General features: G+C 46.0%; 1 protein-coding gene across 1 annotated transcript in view; it reads right to left on the minus strand.

Annotated features, from left to right (window-relative positions):
- scin (scinderin) overlaps positions 1-20439 on the minus strand; it is a 164871-nt gene that overhangs the window by 103391 nt on the left and 41041 nt on the right. The window contains exon 4 of the mRNA XM_068009548.1: positions 3556-3705. Within this exon, the coding sequence (XP_067865649.1) occupies positions 3556-3705 (150 nt within the window). The remainder of the gene's footprint in view (positions 1-3555; positions 3706-20439) is intronic.

Raw genomic sequence — 20439 nt, forward strand, 5'->3', positions numbered from 1 at the left:
TCTGGTGAAGACGTGGTGGTGGAGCGGGATCGGATCTGAGGAAATTCCTGGACAATGTTTGCAACACCACATTGGCCTTTTTGGTGTTATATTTAACTTAGTGAAATATAAAAAAAAGTTGGCAAGTACTATTGAAGGAATGATATCAATTTCCATGATTTCTTAAATAGGGACAATTTTGTAATGGCAGCAAAATACATGGAGACTGGTTACCAGCCAATGCCAAACTGGCCTGTAGCACACTGAGCAGATTGTGCCCAATTTTTACAGAGCCAGCACAGTTGAATAATTCAAATAAATTCCCAGCACAGCTTTGTCTTTCTTATGCCGGTAACCAAGCTAATGGGGAATACATAAACTCTGGCAAGCAGCTCAAGTTTAAAGGGATATGTGCACCTCCAGGTAAGAGACTGTTAATGGGTCAAATATTCTATCGGCCTTTATAAAACTTCTAAATTGGATTTTAAATATTCAATGAGTCTTACTTAATGCTGCTGGAATAGGGGGAGGAAAAGCAATGAGGAAGCACAAAATGCAGTCTGTCGGAAAATTATATTGTGATACCCCAACCAACCCCCTCCATTTGATACCTGGCAAAGTGATTGCATAACCGCACAAGGTAGGAACATGAAAGAATTCATGGTGTGGTATTTCAGGGCACCTTCTCCCGAGTACAGAAATGCAAATTACCTTCAGGAGATGGGACTAGCTCTACAATCTGTGAAGCACATGGGTGTACTCTCGGGAAAAATTGTCACCTGGGAAATGTTCCATTCTCTGCCCAAATCATGTCTCCTTTCCACAGGGAACATAATGATCATAGTCCCTCTTAAAAATGTTTGGTGCCCTTGTGGATTTGTAACTGACTAAATTGGCATATGCACCCTTGGCAGTTTGGAAGGATATAGTGGCACAAGAGTAATATACACATGCACAGGTTTGACCACATCTCTGGAACAAGTTATTTGCAGGTCAGTCTGCAGCAGATGTCTTAGTTCTGTAAAGCCTTTCTTGTGAAGCAGAGGCAGTGAAAACAGGCTTCTAATGAGATGTTCGGATTCTTATGACCAGGTCTGTAAAAGCAGCTTAGGGTGGGACTGGGGGAAGGGTGTGAACATAGTACCTTAGGTGCCATTGCACCCTTATGTATTAACCTTCATCATCTAAAACATTCAGTACTTATTGAAATTCCCAAAACAAATTCTGTGGGCAGGATTGTCCTGGCCACAGGGTGGAGGCTCGGAGACGGTGGGGGAGGGGCCAGGAGAATAGTAGGGAGCCGCATCGGGATGGCTCCCTGACACATGCCCACCACCGGAGAAGTATCCTGAGGGTCGGCGGGCAGGTGAATTGGCTGCCCGGTCAATGGGCAGTTTTATCAGCTCGTCGGAGCGGGCACTCATCGTGTGCGGAGGCCACCAGCTTCATGGAGAAGGCTGGGAAGGCTGTTCCCCATGGCCCCAGTGGGTCATCCGGAGGGGTTTCCCCTCTGATCAGAGGGGCCTGTCTGCTTGATGGCGGAGGGGGTGTAGGGGGGTCAGCAGCAAGGGCAGGGGTGGCTCTCAGCGGGCCCCATTGTTCACGATGCCAGCTCCCTCAATCAGGCACTAAGTACCATTTAACGAGGGATCCACAATCCAACCCCAGAACTGACAAGCAACCCGCACAGGTTTGCTTGGCGTGTTCCCCATGTGGCGACAGGCTCGCCCGCTGCTGGGCCGATAGAGAGGCCACCGCTGTAATCCTACTGACTGTGATCAGCTAACTGAGCACAGGTGAGGTATCAAACCTGAGACCTACCGGGTCTACTTAGTTCAGTAGCACACCATGTTGTGAGCCACTCGCAATGTCACACATTAGGTAATTAAAATTACAATCAGGAGTTTAGGATGGACATTTTAAATGCAGACTTTATTAGTATGTAGATTGTGGATTGGGGACTGCTTCTAATGTCATCACTGTGAACAGTATTTTTTCAGTCTATCTCTTCTCAGTTATGGCAGCATCTTCATGGAATACAACCACCTTTGGAGATAAAATTGCTTTGGACTGTGGCATAAGACAGACAGTAGTGAATCGGCAGCCTGTTACACGTGATTTGGACTTAAATGTGGGAGACTTGATTGGTAAATTTTGCTGATGACACAAAAATTAACCATGTAGTTGATAATGAAGAGGATAGCTGTAGACTCTAGAATGATATCAATGATTTAATTGAGTGGGCAGAAAAGTATCAAATGGAATTCAATCCAGAGAAGTGTGAGGTAATGCATTTGGGGAGGGCAAACAAAGCAAGAGAATACACAATAAACAGGAGGATATTGAGAGGGGTAGAAGAAGTAAGAGACCTTGGAGTGCATGTCCACAGGTCCCTGAACTTGGCAGGACAGGTAGACAGAGTGGTCAAGAAGGCATGTGGAATGCTTTCCTTTATTGGCCAAGGTATAGAATACAAAAGCAGGGATGTAATGCTGGAACTGTGTAAAACGCTGGTTAGGCCACAGTTGGAGTATTGCATACACTTCTGGTCACCACATTACAGGAAGGACATAATTGCTCTGGAGAGAGTACAGAGGCGATTTACACGAATGTTGCCAGGGCTTGAAAATAGCAGCTATGAGGAAAGATTGGATTAGCTTGGGTTGTTTTCCTTGGAACAGAGAAGGCTGAGGGGTGACTTAATTGAGGTGTACAAAATTATGAGGGGTCTAGATAGGGTGGACAGGGAGGTCAGTTACCAGTGACACAGATTTAAGGTGATTGGTAGAAGGATTAGAGGGGACATGAGGAAAACTTATTTCACCCAGATGGTGGTGGGTGCCTGGAATTCACTGCCAGGAATGGTGTGGAGGCAGTACAGCATGTAGTTAAAAATGTGTTGTCATTTCCACTTTTCCATGTTGAATCAACATTGCTTCAACGCATCATTGTCACTCATAATTTATTAGGTTTATCCAAAGTTCTGTTTGCTTTTCTGATCACTCAGTGATAACATTGTATAAACTGTTAAACTTATCTTAACAATTCTACTTTGTTAAACAAAGAATTTTGGCTTATTTCCTGCTCAAGCTTCTTTATATATACATCAAACATCAGCCACTAATGCCCTGTGGTTTAGTTTTGAATATTTTGTCTACTTCTGTGTAATCTCACAGATTGCTTGCTTCTTAAGAACCAATTGTTCCATGGTCTGTCTACCTTTTAGCAGCTAATTCATATTTACATTGCTTTCTGTTGAAGCCTTTTTCTATTTAGCAGATTCTGTCTGTTCATTTTGTTTCCTCTTTGCAGAAAAACATGTGAAATTAAATTGGTGGCCTATTCTCTCATGCGTTCAGGTTCCAATTAATTTGGCAGTTAACAGCAGGTGTCCATGACATGATGCTGTCGCTAAACTAGTGATGTTGCTGCTACATCCTGAACTTGAGGGTTTAGACATTTTGGTACTGAGGGCTCGTCATAATAAGATTATGGTCTTGATGCTGCAACAATTATATCTGTATTTTACTACTGTCACTCATGGACAATGCTGGTTCTCACAAATAAAGCTCTTACCTTAATGATGTCTTTTGTCTCCTGGCCATCATCAACAACAATAAGTTCTGCTCTTCCATTTCTTTCATTGTCTCTAATGCCTGTAGCAACCTGGGCAGCCTTTAGACGTTCGAACTTATTGCACTTTGAACCACACCACTGATAAATGACCTGTTGAGCATATTGTAAAAATATTACACTCAATGTTTTCCATAGCTGTCCTCTCAGTTACTCCAGTAAATGCTGCGCTGCCTTCAAACTGTCCCAATTTCTTTCAGAAATAAAAACAAAAATGCTGGAAATATTCAGCAGGTCTGGCAGCATCTGTGGAGAGAGAAGTCGAGTTAATGTTTCAGGTCAGTGACCTTTCATCAGAACTGCAAAACTGTCCCAATTTCTTTCAGCTCTGCTGCAGCTATCAGGTACATCAGTGACCACAAAACATTTATGGAGGTTGCTGATTATTTTAATAATTAAATGTTGCGCGGTAATGTAGTGTCATGTAAAGTTGTAAATCTAAGCGACACATCATGAGAGAGGGGGCAGAGAATAAGTTGGGGATCTAAAAAAGGTTTCTAGTTGACAAGCACTGAAAATCCAGAGTATAATTTAATTTGGCTATCTGCTAAACAAATGCTATCATTGAAACATATTTTGTTCCATGAAATTTGCATGGAAGAATGAGATATAGATAACAAAGGGAAATTTTATGAAACTGTTCTTCTAGTGCAGAGTTTCCACTGAGTATACAACAATATATATAGCAAGTGCATGAGATAATGCTCTTAAGCAGGATTTTTAGTTAGTTTACACCCTTATATGATCAAAGCAGAAACCCTGAATACTTAAAACTCAACACACATTTCTCTTTTAATTGTGTTGTTATAGTATTACACTAAACCTCAATTAATGTACACAATAAAATATCCAGTACTAAACAATGTAGCAACCTGTCAATGGTGAAGAATACACCTGAACTAACTCAGTTAAATGATCCTTGATGTAGTTTGACAACAAAGAGAAAGGGTCGATTTTCCTTTTCGTAGTCCTTGCAGAATATTCAGTTTTCAGCTAAGGAGAGGAAACAGTGTCAGAGATCTGCTACCTCAGGTCTCTGTTGTCTCGAGATTTCCAGGGTTTTCCCAAATTGGCAGACATAAGCCCGTGGCTGCAAAGCCTAGGGAGCAACATGCAGAGGGAAAAGCTTTGAGCCTTGAAGCCTTCTGGCTGCTGCTATGCACAGACTGCTAGCCAACTCTGCAACTGTGCTTGTGTTTCTGCCCCGGGTTCCAATACATGGCTCTGGAAGGGGTAGGCCTGTGCCAGGGTTGCACTTGGGCCAAGCGACAGGCTCATGACAGCATAATCTGGTGCTCAAAGGCCTTGACAGGAGCAGCACTCGAGCGCAATGTGCTTATATAGCATCCAGGGCATGGAGGAGAGTAAAATCAACCCATCTTCTCTGATATTGGTTTTACTACATGTTGTATCACCTTAACCTACAGTGAGCCAGTGCCACTTTCATTGCTATTTACTGAGCTATTCTTAGTTCCAAGATTTACTCATTTATATTTTTGTTTATACCTGCAGCATAAATAGATAACATGTTGTGGAAACTGCTAGATATATTTATCCAACACAAAGGAACCAACTAAATAAAATATGAACAGCAAAATTCGGTGGATTTCTATCACTTATCTCCTATTTAACAGCAACATGTATTTTCTTAAAAAATCTTTTATCATTTTCTCTTTTTAAGTTTTTTTCTGAAGGCCATGGCTTCAAGCCCCACTTCCACAAACTGAGTACATAATCTCAACTGACACTTCATTGCAGTACTGAGGGAGTGTTGCACTGTCGGGGTCCTTCAAATGAAATGTCAAATTGAGTCCCTACCTGCCTGCCTGTTCAGGTGTATGTAAGAGATTCTGTGGCACTACGTGATGAAGGTGAGAATTCTCTTGGTGTCCTTCTCTAACCACTACTACCAAAACAAATTCATTTCATTCGTGTTTGTGGGGCCTAGCTTTGTACAGATTGGGTGCTGCATTTGCTTAGATATCAACAGTGGCTACGTGTCAAAAATAATTCATTTGCTATGAATTGCTTTGGGACATTCGAAGGATGTCAAAGGTGCTATGTAAATACAATTTCTTTTTTTACTTGTTTTCCACTGATTTGTTCCTCCAATGTGGCAGAAGTAAGAGTCCAAAATAATGTTCCTGAACGGAAGACCATTTTCGTGCTTATAATAGAATTCCAGCACAATAGGATCAAAACACTTAACCACTTCCAAAATATTGATTTAGTGATTGCAACTGCGCCATTTTAGGGAGAAGCAAATTGGAGCTCTTGCAAGTCCCCTCAGGAAAAGAGGAACAATCAGAGGGAGAATCACTCCTGGCCATTCTCATCTCACAGTATGGGCTGGATTTTGGGATTTTGTTGACCGCTGCCGAAGCAGTGATGGGTGCAGAAAATGGCAGCCGCCCCGTATGGGACTCAGGCCGCTGCACCACTGCAATTTTGTGGCAGGCGACCAGTTAACATGCTGACTACGCCAAACCCCCCAATCCCATGGTGGGGGGGGCGACATTGACGACGCCATTTACTGTGTTACTTGATGCAGGAGCAGATGCTGGCGCCATTTTTAAAAGGCTGCCAGCCCTGCAAACAGTTCAACATAATGCATTCTGGTGAAAGGTCACAGCCCATGGCTGCTGACCTCCTTTGCAATCTACATCCAGGCTTGCTTGGTCTGGTGGACAGGTCTCCTCCCGTCCCGGGGAAGAGGACCTCCTGCCTTGCCTGAGCAGCCTAGAGGAGAACTTGCAGAGAGGCAGCGATAGAAACTGGGACTACCTAGGATCTTGTCTCTGCCATTCTTTGGCAGGTCTTCCACTTAGGCCTCAGGCTTCTTTATGTTGGCTAGCTAACAGGAAACAGAGAGTAGGCATAAATGGATCATTTTCTGGTTGGCAAGATGTAATGAGTGGTGTGCCGCAGGGATCTGTGCTGGGGTCTCAACTTTTTACAATTTATATAAATGACTTAGATGAAGGGACCGAAGGTGTAGTTACTAAATTTGCTGATGACACAAAAATAGGTAGGAAAGTAACTTGTGAAGAGGACATAAGGGGACTACAAAGGGATATGGATAGGTTAAGTGAGTGGGCAAAAACCTGGCAAATGGAGTATAATGTGGGAAAGTATAATGTGAAGTTGTCCACTTTGGTAGGAAGAATAAAAAAGAAGCATATTATCTAAATGGTGAGAGATTGCAGAGCTCTGAGATGCAGAGGGATCTGGGTGTCCTAGTGCATGAATCGCAAAACGTTCTATGCAGGTACAGTGCGTAATTAGGAAAGCTAACAGAATGCTATCGTTTATCGCGAGGGGAATTGAATACAAAAGTAGGGAGGTTATGCTTCAGCTACACAGGACATTGGTGAGACCACATCTGGAGTACTGTGTACAGTACTGGTCTCCTTATTTAAGGAAGGATGTAAATGCTTCAGAGGCATTACAGAGACTAATATCTGGAATGGGTGGGCTGTCTTATGAGGAAAGGTTGGACGGGCTAGGCTTGTATCCGCTGGAGTTGAGAAGTGTGAGAGGCGACTTGATTGAAACATATAAGATCCTGAGGGGTCTTGACAGGGTGGATGTGGAAAGGATGTTTCCCCTTGTAGGAGAATCTCGAACTAGGGGTCACTGTTTAAAAATAGGTGGTCACCCATTTAAGACAGAGATGAGGAGAAATTTTTTTCTCTTAGAGGGTCGTGAGTCTTTGGTATTCTCTTCCTCAAAAGGCGGTGGAAGCAGAGTCTGAATATTTTTAAGGCAGACATAGATAGATTCTTGATAAGCAGGGAGGTGGAAGGTTATCAGAGGTAAGTGGAAATGTGGAGTAATCAGTTCAGCCATGAACTTACTGAATGTTGGTGCAAGCTCGAGCGGCTGAGTAGCCTATTCCTGCTCCTAATTTGTATGTTCAGATGCTCGTATGGCTGGATCAATTTAAAAGACTACTGATAGCCCTTCAAATATGGTGCCATCACATCCAGTGACGTGACGACATGTCATAAACTTATTACCACCTTGCTGTCCGCCTCCCATGACAACTGGCATAGAATACTGAGAAGCCGCCCAACCCAAGGGTGTGGATGTGGTAGGGAATATGGGATTAATGTAGGATTAGACTCGGTGGGCCGAAGGGCCTGTTTCAGTGCTGTATCTCTCTATGACTCTCTGACTCTTGACTCTATGAGACCTGAAACGTTAACTCTGCTTCTCCCGCCATTGATGCTGCCTGACCTGCTGAGTATTTCCAGCACTTTCCGTTTGTATTTAACGTAATGCAGAGTTGACCCCTTCACCCACTTCCCCATACAAATCATGCAGAGTTGACTCCTTCCCCACCTCGGTGGCGCCAGCTTCTCACGGACGGGAAAGTAAAAGCGCGTGAGTGCCGCACGATGAGCTCAAGATTGGGAACTGAAGGTATGATCATGCCAAATTACGTATCAATTTGCGCAGAGAGGTATTTTAAATATTTAAGTAGGGTCCTGTTGCAGAGCGTCAGAGGTGCCGTCACGGAGCCTTGCCGCCACCGGGAGGATCGGGCCCGGCATCCTGGCATCGGGCTCTGTGGCGGCCACTGCCACTCCAATTCTCCGGCTCCAGCCCCGTCACGAAACCCAATATTGGGCTGCGAACAAATCCAGCCCTATGTCAACTATAAGGTGGTACAATCAGATATCAAAGGCCTATCTGCCCTTTGGCCACAGATACCATGATGAAATTTTTCTTACTTGACTTGGCAGGAGCAAAAGTCTCATCACTGTGTTGGACACTGACTGAGTGAGATACCTGCCATTTTTCTTTCACTTGCACAAGTAGGCGAAATCTGCCTGCACACTTGTTGTAACGATGGGGAGCATTCCTGATAAATGTCCATCTTTCCGGAGTGATCGTGATCACTTTCTCTCCCCCTTCTCCCTCTTGGTGTCCGTCTCTCTCCCCGTTCCTCTCTATATCTCCCCTTTCTGTGTCCCCCTCTGTGCTGTCCCTCCCTTTTCTGAGTCATCCCCCTTCTCTATGTTGTCCCCATTTTCTCTGTCGCCTCTCTCTCTCTCTGCCTACATCTCTCTCTGTCCTCTCTCTCTCTTTCGTCCTCCCTCTCTCTCTCTGCCCCCCCCTCTCTCTCTCTGTCCATCCCCCTCTCTCTCCCCTCTCTTTCTCCTCTCTCTGTCCTCCTCTCACTGTCCCTCTCTGTCTGCCCCACTCTGTCTCTGCCCCCCTCTCTCTGCCTCCTGTCTCTCGGAGTTCCGAAGAAGGATCACTGACCCAAAACGTTAACTCTGCTTCTCTCTCCACAGATGCTGCCAGACCTGCTGAGTATTTCCAGCATTTCTTGTTTTCATTATCCCCAAAACCACATGTCTATTGGGATGCCAAAAGGGGCTGTTTAAAGCATCACTGCTACCAAGAAAAGACAGGCTGTAACAATTGTTCTGAATGAATGAGAGAGATGCATGTGTGTTTTCCTGTCCTTATCTTCTCGCTAGTCCCTTTTAATGAAATACCCTTTCAAAAAATTGCATACTAGGGGCAATTTATAATGGCCAATTTACCTATCAACCTGCAAGTCTTTTGGCTGTGGGAGGAAACCGGAGCACCTGGAGGAAACCCACGCAGACACAGGGAGAACTTGCAAACTCCACACAGGCAGTACCCAGAATTGAACCTGGGTTGCTGGAGCTGTGATGCTAAGCACTGCGCCACTGTGCCGCCCAGAAGAAAAGTAGTTTTCTTCAGTCATCAGGCTCCACTATATCAGCAAGAATTTTTCTTTAAATCTTTGGTTATTTACCCTGCCACCATATTGTGTATTGTTGTAGTGTAGATTGAATGTTGTCTAAAGAAGTCTCGGGTTCTTTGCAGGGCGAAAGAAGAACTCATTTACAGATATAACTATTTATACTCTCCACAAGTCTGTCTATCCAGCACACCTCGTGCTGTTTCTAGCTTCTTCTCATCCTAATACCCATGTGACTATTACAGCATGATTACTACAGTGGGAGGGGTTTACTCTCATTGTTTCAAAGATTAACCCTTTCAGGCCCTTATGCTACAGACTTGACTTCTTGGGCAGAATTTTAATGGCACCAACCCAATTAGCATCCTACCTCTGGGATTCCCAACCAATCACAGAGGGCAGGCATGATGATGACTGGCACCTGTCAATGGAAGGAATTCCAGTTAAAGGGACCCTGGCAGGTGTCAGAACATCTGCTTTCTATATTGATTCTTGAGGCTTCAGCAACCACAGAAATGGAAGCGAGATGCGCAAAGACTGTCCCCTGGTTCTCTAATCCTTACCTGGAGGTCCTGTTGTCAATGAGGGACTGCAGTGAAGTACTGTGTCCTGTGGACGGGAGGAAAAGGCCAGCCTCTCAGACCAAGCAAGCTGGATGGATGTGGCCAAGGAAGTGAGCAACAGAAGTGTGGTCCCTCAGACCTGGATACAGTGGCACAAGAGGTTCACTGACCTCACAAGGGCAGGAAAGGTGAATGGCCTTTCATTCAGATGCCAAACCCCACACTCTGAATTCACCAGCATTCTCCTCCATAACATTCCTCAGAACAACACAGCTTGTAGATCCACTCATCCCTCTCTCTCCAGGCACTGCTTCACAACCCATCTGAACAGACAACGCTCACTCACTCTCATCCTATTACCATCTCACACCTATGTCGCACAGTCACCCTCCATAAATGTTGTCCTTCGCTTCTCTCCACACAATCCATTGCTCACACTCATAACTGCTTTTTATCCCTGCAGAAGAGATTACACAACTCCAAGGAGAGGCAGACTGCTGCTACAGAGGAGGCCTTGAATTTAGAGTGTGAGGATTGGCACCCGAAAGCAGGATGCCGCTCACCTTTCCTGAAACAGCGATTTACGTATACTTTTCTCAATTTAGTATACTACATTCACTGCTCAAAATGCAGTCTATTGTATATTGAAGAGACCAAACACAGCTTGGGGAGCACTTTGCAGAACACCTCCATTCACCTCCAAGCATGACCCTGAGCTTCCGGTGGCCTGTCATTTTAATTCTCCACCTTGTTCTCATGCTGACATCTCTGTCTTCAGCCTACCGCAGTGTTCCAATGAAGCTCAATGTAAGCTCAAGGAACAGCACCTCAGCTTTCGATTAGGCACTTTACAGCCTTCTGGACTCAACACTGAGTTCAGCAATTTCAGACCGTAATCTGTGCCTCCATTTTGATTCCTTTTCTTTGCATGTTTCGGCTTTAATCTTGTTTTTCTCTTTTTTTCTCTTGTTTTTGCTTTTGGATGGTAGCTGTTAATTATTCTGTCTTTGACACCTCCTCTGGACATATCTTTTGTTTCTGTACTTATCCCATTACCACTCCCTTGGGCCCTACACCACCAACTCTTTTGTCATTTAATGTTTCCCATCTTCTGCCCTATTTCAGACCTTCCCTTTTGTTCTTCTTCCACCCTCCCCCATTTGACCTACTTAAAACCGATTACACTTCTAACTTTTCCCAATTCTAATGAAGGGTCATCAACCTGAAATGTTAACTCTGTTTCTCTTGCCACAGATGCTACCTGACCTACTCAGTGTTTCTAGCATTTTCTGTTTTTATTTCAGATTTCCAGCGTCTGCAGTATTTTGCTTTTATGCTATTATAAAGGTCTGATGGAAAGCTGCTGTGTATTTAAACTGTAAATAAAATGCCAATGTAAGTAATTTTAAGACTTTCTGATATGATCTTCCTGGGAGTTGCTCAGCCATGGTTCAGTTATTGCACTGCCACCTCTAAGTCAGAAGGTTGGGGGTTCAAGCCCCACTACAGATACTTGAGCTCATAATCTAGGCTCACACTCCAGTGCAGTACTGAAGGAGTGCTACACTGAAGGAGATGCTGCATTAAGAACTGGATAAGGCACATTAGCGGGCATGGAGATAGCGATGCGTGATTATCTGGTGCCTGATGGCATGCCTGCTCGTCTCCATGATCCTGGCATGCAGCATACGCTACACACACTCTTGAGTGGCTGTAGGTTCAGCAGGGGGCCCAGGTTTGTACAAGGCTATCACCAATTAAAGCTGGCCTGCACTTCTTAAAGGGAAGGTGTATTCTGGCAGCAGCAGGTGCTGGAAGTGGCTGCGGAAGAGTCTCTGAGTGGGAAGAAGCTTAAACAATGGAGCAGCAGGCCAGTGAGAGGGCTCTTAGGTTCTCAGATGTCACACAGGAGGCTTTAGTAGAGGAGGCTGAAAGGAGGAGAGTGGTCATCTTTCTGCAGGGGGCCAGGAGACCCTCCAGACATACATTGCAAAGGGAATGGGAGCAGATCGCCCTGGAGGTCAGTGCCAGAATTCTAGCTCTGAGGACATGAGGAAAAAGTTCAATGAATTCACACGAGTGGTCAAGGTCAGTGAATGCAAGTTCAAATGTCACATCCTACCAACCACACCACCAATGTCACACACTGCTTAATGCACCACACCCACATCACTCACCCATCAGTAATTTCTAGCAATCAGGACTCATGACTAACATTCATATGCTCCACTTAGCCATCATACACTAATTACTGGTGTAAGCTTCACAATTGCAGTTTCCACATACTTCCAGCTTTTCCGCTATGACAGGCAGGACATCCAAACACATTTTAATACACTCACGGACACTCTTTCCTCTCTCTTACAGGACAAGGTGGAGCATAACAGGTACAGTAGCAAAGAACCAGCAGAGGACAGGCTGCATTTACTCATCCCTTGTAAGATAATGCTCAGCATTATCGGTTCGGCAGTCACTGAGACCATGGCAATTGGCGTTGCTAAGGCCATGGCAATTAGCATCCCTGAAGCCACCCAGGATAGCAGTATGTTCCGGCCCTATGCAGCTTCTCAAATCCCAGTTCATCTCATCCTACAATCTGATATGAAGTACAAACTGTACATAGTGCAACCACGCCTTTCACCCACTATCCTCTCCCCTCCCCTCCAACCTTTCCTTCATGCATTCATGCTTTCATATACCTAATAACTGCCGCCTGGTGAACCAGTGGTGCCTGAGGCTGAGGGTCCAGAGGAAGAAGCACTGTCACTTGGTCTGGCACTCACAGCCACCAGCACTGCACATACCTGAGACACTGAGTCACCGGACACGACTGGGCTGCTGCCAGGCCTGGGGAGGTCGCAGGCGAGTTCTGCTGCAGAGGATACCGATGAGGATTTTGATGTTATGGCACATAGGAAAAGGCTGACCGGTATAAACACTGAAATGCTTGGTGCATTGGCAGGCCTGCTAGAGAGCCTCTTATCACTGTCAAAGAGCATGAAGGAGGCTGACTCCAACTTAGCACAGGGCTTTGCACAGAGCTTGGAGCCCATCCTTTCCAACATGGAAGTGGTGGCTAACTCCATGAGAATACTGTCGTGATAGAACGTCTGATGGCTGATGTCTCAGCTTCTAGTGTTTGAGTCCCGCAATAGAAGCTCAAACTGAGGTCATCAGATTTTTGCTTGTTGTCATGCAAGCCCAGTTTGGTGCCATGCAGACTCAGACTGCTGCCATCATGGCTGTGGATGCCAGTGTTCAAAGCAGCCTGAAAGTTCTTACAGCAGTCTGGCAATCTGTGCTCCAGAAGATTACTAGGATAGCTGAGATGCCACACCGGGGAAGTGACAGTGGCTCCATGGTGCATGAACCTGCTGTCCTTTCTCAGGATGACAGCATTTCTACCCCCACCACTGCACTTTCTGTTTCTTCTCTGTCAGCCAGTCCAAACTGCCGTCGTATATGCCAAGATGGTGCAGTCCAAAGCTGGATCTTCTCGGTACAGAACTGCTCGAGGGCATCCTACAAGGCCATCAACAGTCTCCCTCACTGAAAGTCAGCAACCTTCCACCACCCATACTGCAGCCACTGGGGTAGTACTGCATAGCAGGACTAGGCCAGGCAAAGGAACCTGCAAGATACAAGGGTGAACAGTTGGGTTTTGAATGCATTATTGGAAGTGCTGTTGGATAAGGTTGGTTTGGAATAGTTTTTGCGGTGCCTTTTATTTCCGGATTTTGCTCAACAAGACACTGTCATGAACTGTCACAGAAGGGTGGAAAGATGAGATGCTCATGGGCAGTTCATCTGCAGAGATGATGTTCTACATGCCTCCTTCACCTCTTCCACTTCATCCTCCTCCTCCACTTCCTCCTCCTCCTGAGGCAGGCAGCGAATCCGTGGTGGTAATGGCTCTGCCCTCATGACGGCCAGGATGTAAAGGATGCCGCACACCAACATAAATCACAAGACATGCTCTGGCAAGTACTGGAGGGCTCTGTCCCCACTCACCCCCCACCGAGTTGTCCAGGCAGATGAACCGTTGTTTCAGAACACTGGATTTCCTAGTTATGTGTAGTTGGGTGGCAGAGGGAGTCATTAACTATGTGTGGAGTGGGTAGCCCTTATCACTGAGCAGCCACCCACTGGTTTGGTGTGGTAGCTTGAAGGTGGCAGGAACAGCTAAGGCACAGTATGAAAGCATCATGACTGCTGCCAGGATAACGGGAATTCACCAGCACCAACTTATCTTGTCTTATGAGGAAAGGTTGAGCAGGTTGAGCCTATACTCATTGGAGTTTAGAAGAATTGGAGGTGATCTGATTAAACCCTATAAAATTCTGAGGGAGCTTTACAGGGTAGATGCTGAGAGGATGTTCCCCCTCGTGGGGGAATCTAGAACTAGAGTCACAGTTTCAAAATAAGGAATCTCCCTTTTAAGACAGAGTTGGGGAGGAATTTCTTCTTTCAGAGGACGTTAATCTTTGGAATTCTCTTCCCCCAGTGAGCAGTGGAGGCTGGGTTATTGAATATATTCAAGATTGAGTTAAACAGAGATTTGATCTACAAAGGAGTCAAGGGTTATGAGGACCAGGCAAGGAGGTGGGGTTGAGGCCACAATCAGATCAGCCATGAATTTATTGAATGGTGGAACAGGCTCAGATGGCCTACGCCTGCTCCTATTTCTTATGTTCTTATGTAACTATACATTCAGAGAAAGGTACCCCTTAAGGTTGTGTTGCATCTCCCCATTGAGATGTGACATCCACAGAGTCACATGTGAGCAGTCGATGGCTCTCTGCACCATTGGGAATCCCACTACCCTGACAAAGACATATGCCCGTTCCATCTGCTTCTCTCTGCTTAGACAGTCCTCTCACTTTGCGTACCAGGCCTTGGCGACTTTCTGGATGCAGTGATGGACAGTGAACTGAGATATGTTGGCAATGTTGCTGGTTCCAGGCTGGAAGGATCCGCTGGCATAGAAATTGAGGGCTATAGTGACTTTGATGGCCACTAGCAGCACCATCCTTGCCATGTTCTGCAGCTGCAGGTCTGGTTCAAGAACGTGGCAAAGTTCAGTGACCACCTCCTTGGTGAAGTGTAGCAATCTCAGATACTGCTCCTGGCTGAGGTAGAGCTCAGAGAAGTGCTCTCTGAAGACCCTAAATGGGTGAGACATCCTGCTGAGAGCCCTCCTCCTCCCTTTGCATGCAACTTCTCTTTTCTGCTGGCTCTGCTCCATCTCCATGTCATGCTGTAACCCAAGAGGAACTGCAACTATAGCCGTCATGACTGGCAGCAAGTTTTCTACTCACAGGCCTTTCATATCCACAAAACTCCCTCCAAATGTCCAGCACCATTCCCTTCTGACTGAAAGAACTTCTGTCAGCTCCTCCATAACACAGTACACAATACTTCCACCAACTCTGCAGCAATAAAAGAAAGTCAAAAGTACCTCACCTGAGAGTTGAATGGAGACCCCTTTAAATAGCACTAGTAGCGGGGGGAGGGGGAGGGGGTCTCTTGTGCAGCTGAAAGCGTGTTCACCTGTGCATGTTTAAGAGAGGGCATTAATAGGACCTGCGAGGTCCAAAATGTCAGGTTGTGCACCAAATTAGCATTAGACATTGGCTGACCTGATGAGCTGCCCACTCTGTACCCTTCCAGCGCATATATGGGATGCCTGCACTATCACTCTTCAAAACATCACAATCGGCTTGGGCCATGTCAAAAATTGTCGGGAACAGACGCCCCACCACCGCCATCCCCCAACCCACCCCACCATTTTTTTCATATCCAGACTCCAGTAGCACTAAAACTACTACGGAACCACATTTTGCAGCTGCTGTCTTTTGGATGAGACATTAAATCAAGGCTCCAACTATCTTCTCAGGTGGAAATAAAAGATCCCATTGAATAATTTGAGGAAGAGCAGGGAAGTTCTTCCCAGTTCTCCAGGCCAATACTTATCCATCAGTCAACATCACAAATAAAAACAGATTGCCTGGTGATTATCACATTGCTGTTTGGGAGCGGTGGCCACTGCTGGTACGGCAACCCAGCCACCGCAAAGAAGATGTCAGGGAGCCCTGAACGAAGGTAAGTTTTTGGGGCATCGCCAGGGGATTTGTCGGGCCCCGGCGAGGTAAAGGTGGTCGAATGGGGGGAGTGGGGGCATGTTGGGTGTTGGGGGTGGTTGGGGTAATGGGGGCAACCCACCGTCAGGCACAGGGTGCCTGATGATGAGGGTTCCCCCTCCAGGCTGGCAGAAAGCCGCCTGCTATTGTCACGCGGCTTCTCTCGCACATGGTCCGCCTGACCAGCCACGGGTAAAATCCCCGTGGCGGTAGGCGGAGGCCCCTTAAGTGGCCTTTAAGTGGCCACTTAAGGGCCTTGATTGGCCTGTGGTGGGTGGGCTGTTTTTTGCCACCGCCGGGCTGCGCAAAGCGGCGGTGGAGGCGGGAGCAGTTTTGGATGGGCCCCCCGAGCCTTCCCATTTTATGACCCCCCACCCACATACACCCTGCCTCCTTCCCACTCTTTGGGGGAGTGTAAAATTCCGGCCAAAGTTTAGAATAGTTGGCTGTAATGAACTAGCATTTCTATTGGGGATTCAATGGAGACTGGCAGGGGGCTGATGGCCCTCAGGCTGGACAATGTCAATAGATCAACATATAGAGAAACTATTGGTTCTTCCAGCTATTCCCTAGGCCTAAGTCTAGATTGCCCGTGTGTTTCTGTCACCTCATACATGGCCAGCTCATGCCAGACAATTGCCATCACTGTGATATCAAATCAAAGCTAGTGTTACTCCCGCTGCTAACATAGGATTATTTTACAAATATTAAAAGATGTCTGGCAATCAAATAATATGAGCTTTTATTTTCCTTTACCTGCACTGTTGAAAGTTTTTAACCTTATTTTAGAGTTGACATCAAGTATTCCTTTATTACTTCTTTGGAAACAAACTTTGGTAAACACTTTGAGATTGATGAGGTTACAACTCTTTTTAACTGCAGTACTTCTCTCCTTTTTGCTTGCAGTGTTGTCAACACACATTCCCAGGCATTAATGGCAAAGATAGAAGAATAAAGCTTTCTTTACACTGCCCCACAATCCATCTTATTGTAAACCTCAGAAGTGCATCCTTTACATGATAATGTTATGACAGGAAGATGGTTGTGGTTGTTGGAGGTCAATCATCTCAGCAGGAGTTCCTCATGGTAATGTCCTAGGCCATCTCCAACCATCTTCAGCTGCTACATCATTGACCTTCATTCAATCATAAGGTCAGAAGTGGGAATGTTTGCTAATGATTGCACAATGTTCAGCACCATTCGCGACTTCTCAGATACTGAAGCAGTTTGTGTAGAAATGCAACAAGACCTGGACAATATCTAGGCTTAGGCTGATAAGTGGCAAGTAACAAGTGCCAAGCAATGATCATCACCAACAATTAAATGTAATATATCCAAGTTTGCAGACGACACAAAGCTGGGTGGGAGTGTGGGCTGAGGGGATGCAGAGAAGCTCCAGTGTGATTTGGATAGATTGAGTGAGTGGACAAATACAGGGCAGATGCAGTATAATGTGGATAAATGTGAGGTTATCCACTTTTGTGGCAAAAACAGAAAGGCAGATTATTATCTGAACGGCGATAGATTGGGAAAGGGGGAGGTGCAGCGAGACCTGGGTTTCCTTGTGCACCAGACACTGAAAGTAAGCATGCAGGTGCAGCAGGCAGTTAAGAAGGCAAATGGTATGTTGGCCTTCATAGCGAGAGGATTCGAGTACAGGAGCAAGGATATCTTGCTGCAATTATACAAGGCCTTGGTGAGACCACATCCAGAGTATTGTGTGCAATTTTGGTCTCCTTATCTGAGGAAGGATGTTCTTGCTATGGAGGGAGTGCAGCGAAGGTTCACCGGACTGATTCCTGGGATGGCAGGACTGACGTATGAAGAGAGATTGGGTCGATTAGGCTTGTATTCGCTAGCGTTTAGAAGAATGAGAGGGGATCTCACAGAAACCTACAAAAGTCTGACAGGACTGGACAGACAAAATGCAGGAAGGATGTTCCTGATGGCAGGGGAGTCCAGGACCAGGGGGTCACAGTCTAAGGAAAAGGGGTAAGACATTTAGGACTGAGATGAGGAGAGATTTCTTCACCCAGAGAGTGGTGAACCTGTGGAACTCTCTACCATGGAAAGCAGTTGAGGCCAAATCATTAGCTATATTCAAGAAAGAGTTAGATATAGTTCTTAGGGCTAATGGGATCAAGGGATAAGGGGAGAAAGCGGGAAGAGGGTACTGAGTTTGGATGATCAGCCATGTTCGTATTGAATGGTGCAGCAGGCTTGAAGGGCCGAATGGCCTACTCCTGCTCCTATTTTTCTATGTTTTTATGCTTCGAAGAGAGAATCTAATCATCTCCCCTTGACATTCAATGGCATTATGATCGCTGAATCCCCCACTAACAACATCCTGGGGGGTCACCAGTGACCAGAAACTGAACTGGGGTAACCATATAAATACCGTGGCTACAAGAGCAAGTCAGAGGCTAGGAATCCTGCGGTGAGTAACTCACCTTCTGACTCCTCAAAGTCTGTCCACGATCTACAAGGCACAAGTCAGGAGTATGATGGGATATTCTCCACCTGCCTGGATGGCTGCAGCTACAACAACACTCAAGAAGCTCGACACCATCCAGGACAAAGCAGCCCGCTTGAGTGGCACCCCATCCACAAACATTCACTCCCTCCACTGCTGATGCACAGTGGCATTTACAAGATGCAGTGCAGCAATGTACCAAGGCTACTCTGGCAGCATCTTCCAAACCCATTACCTCTACCACCGAGAAGGGCAGCAGATGCATGGGAACACCACCATCTGCAAGTACCCTTCAAGCCACATGCCATCCCGACTTGGAACTATATCGCCATTCGTTCACTGTCACTCGGTCAAAATCCTGAAATTCCCTTCCTAACAGTATTGTGGGTGTACCTACCCCACATGGACTGCAGCGGTTCAAGAAGGCAGCTCACCACCACCTTCTCAAGGGCAATTAGGGATGGGCAATAAATGCTGGCCTGGCCAGCAATGCCCACATCCCATGAAACGAATAAAAAAAAACTTCCCACACCAGCCACCTCTGTGTCTTCTATACATGCGATTGCCAATTAGCACCAAGGTAGAGGCAAATTTGTTCTGCACACTTAGAACTGGGTTGGCAGTGTCCAAACACATTACATATAGAAGTTTTACAACCAAAAGATGGGGAGATGTTCATCCCAAAAATGAATAAGTCACTCCTCCTCATTCTTGCATATTTTCTTGCAAATGCTCAAAGAGCTTTTTTACAAGAAAGTTAACATATGAATATGGTATTTGGCATGTGATGAGCCTAAAACAGGAGAAAACACCTAAAGGAGTGAAGGCAAAATATGAATAACAATACATCCAGGTGAGATGTGGTGGTTTATTAGTATAATGCATACTTCGGGGAGATCAAAGTTACAGTCTCACTACTCCAAAGGAGTATTTCAGTACCATACGCAAATTAGTAACTGTTGAAATTAATCAGGTGTGCAAGATAAAAGAGCATGTTTTCAAAACTAAGAGGTCATTGCTTAAATGTCAATTTAGAAAGAACCTTTTCTGGAAGATTTTTAAGCTAGCTCCAGTGTTGTAGATATCAGAATGGGGACTCCATAGTTAGGGAACAGATAGGAGGTTCTGTGGGAACGAGAGAGACTCACGGTTGGTGTGTTGCCTCCCAGGTGCCAGGGTACGTGATGTCTCCGATCGTGTTTTTGGGATCCTTAAGGGGGAGGGGGAGCACCCCCAAGTCGTGGTCCACATAGGCACCAACGACATAGGTAGGAAGAGAGATGGGGATTTAAGGCAGAAATTCAGGGAGCTAGGGTGGAAGCTTAGAGCGAGAACAACCAGAGTTGTTATCTCTGGGTTGTTGCCTGTGCCACGTGCTAGCGAAGAGAGGAATAGGGAGAGAGAGGAGTTGAACACGTGGCTGCAGGGATGGTGTAGGAGGGAGGGTTTTGGTTTCCTGGATAATTGGGGCTCTTTCTGGGGTAGGTGGGACCTCTACAAACAGGATGGTCTTCACCTGAACCAGAGGGGTACCAATATCCTGGGGGGGAGATTTGTTAGTGCTCTTCGGGGGGGTTTAAACTAAATCAGCAGGGGAATGGGAACCTAAATTGCAGTGCCAGTGTACAGGCTGTTGAGAGTAGTGAGGTAGGGGATAAGGTTACAGGGACGCAAGAGGGCACTGGCAAGCAAGAACTTGGTTTAAAGTGTGTCTACTTCAACGCCAGGAGCATCCGGAATAAGGTGGGTGAGCTTGCAGCATGGGTTGGTAACTGGGATCCTGATGTTGTGGCCATTTCGGAGACATGGGTAGAGCAGGGGCAGGAATGGATGTTGCATGTTCCGGGATTTAGATGTTTCAGAAAGAACAGAGAAGAGGGTAAAAGAGGGGGGGGGTGTGGCATTGTT

This window comes from Heterodontus francisci, chromosome 2, assembly GCF_036365525.1.
Source record: "Heterodontus francisci isolate sHetFra1 chromosome 2, sHetFra1.hap1, whole genome shotgun sequence".
Classification (NCBI taxonomy): Eukaryota; Metazoa; Chordata; class Chondrichthyes; order Heterodontiformes; family Heterodontidae; genus Heterodontus; species Heterodontus francisci.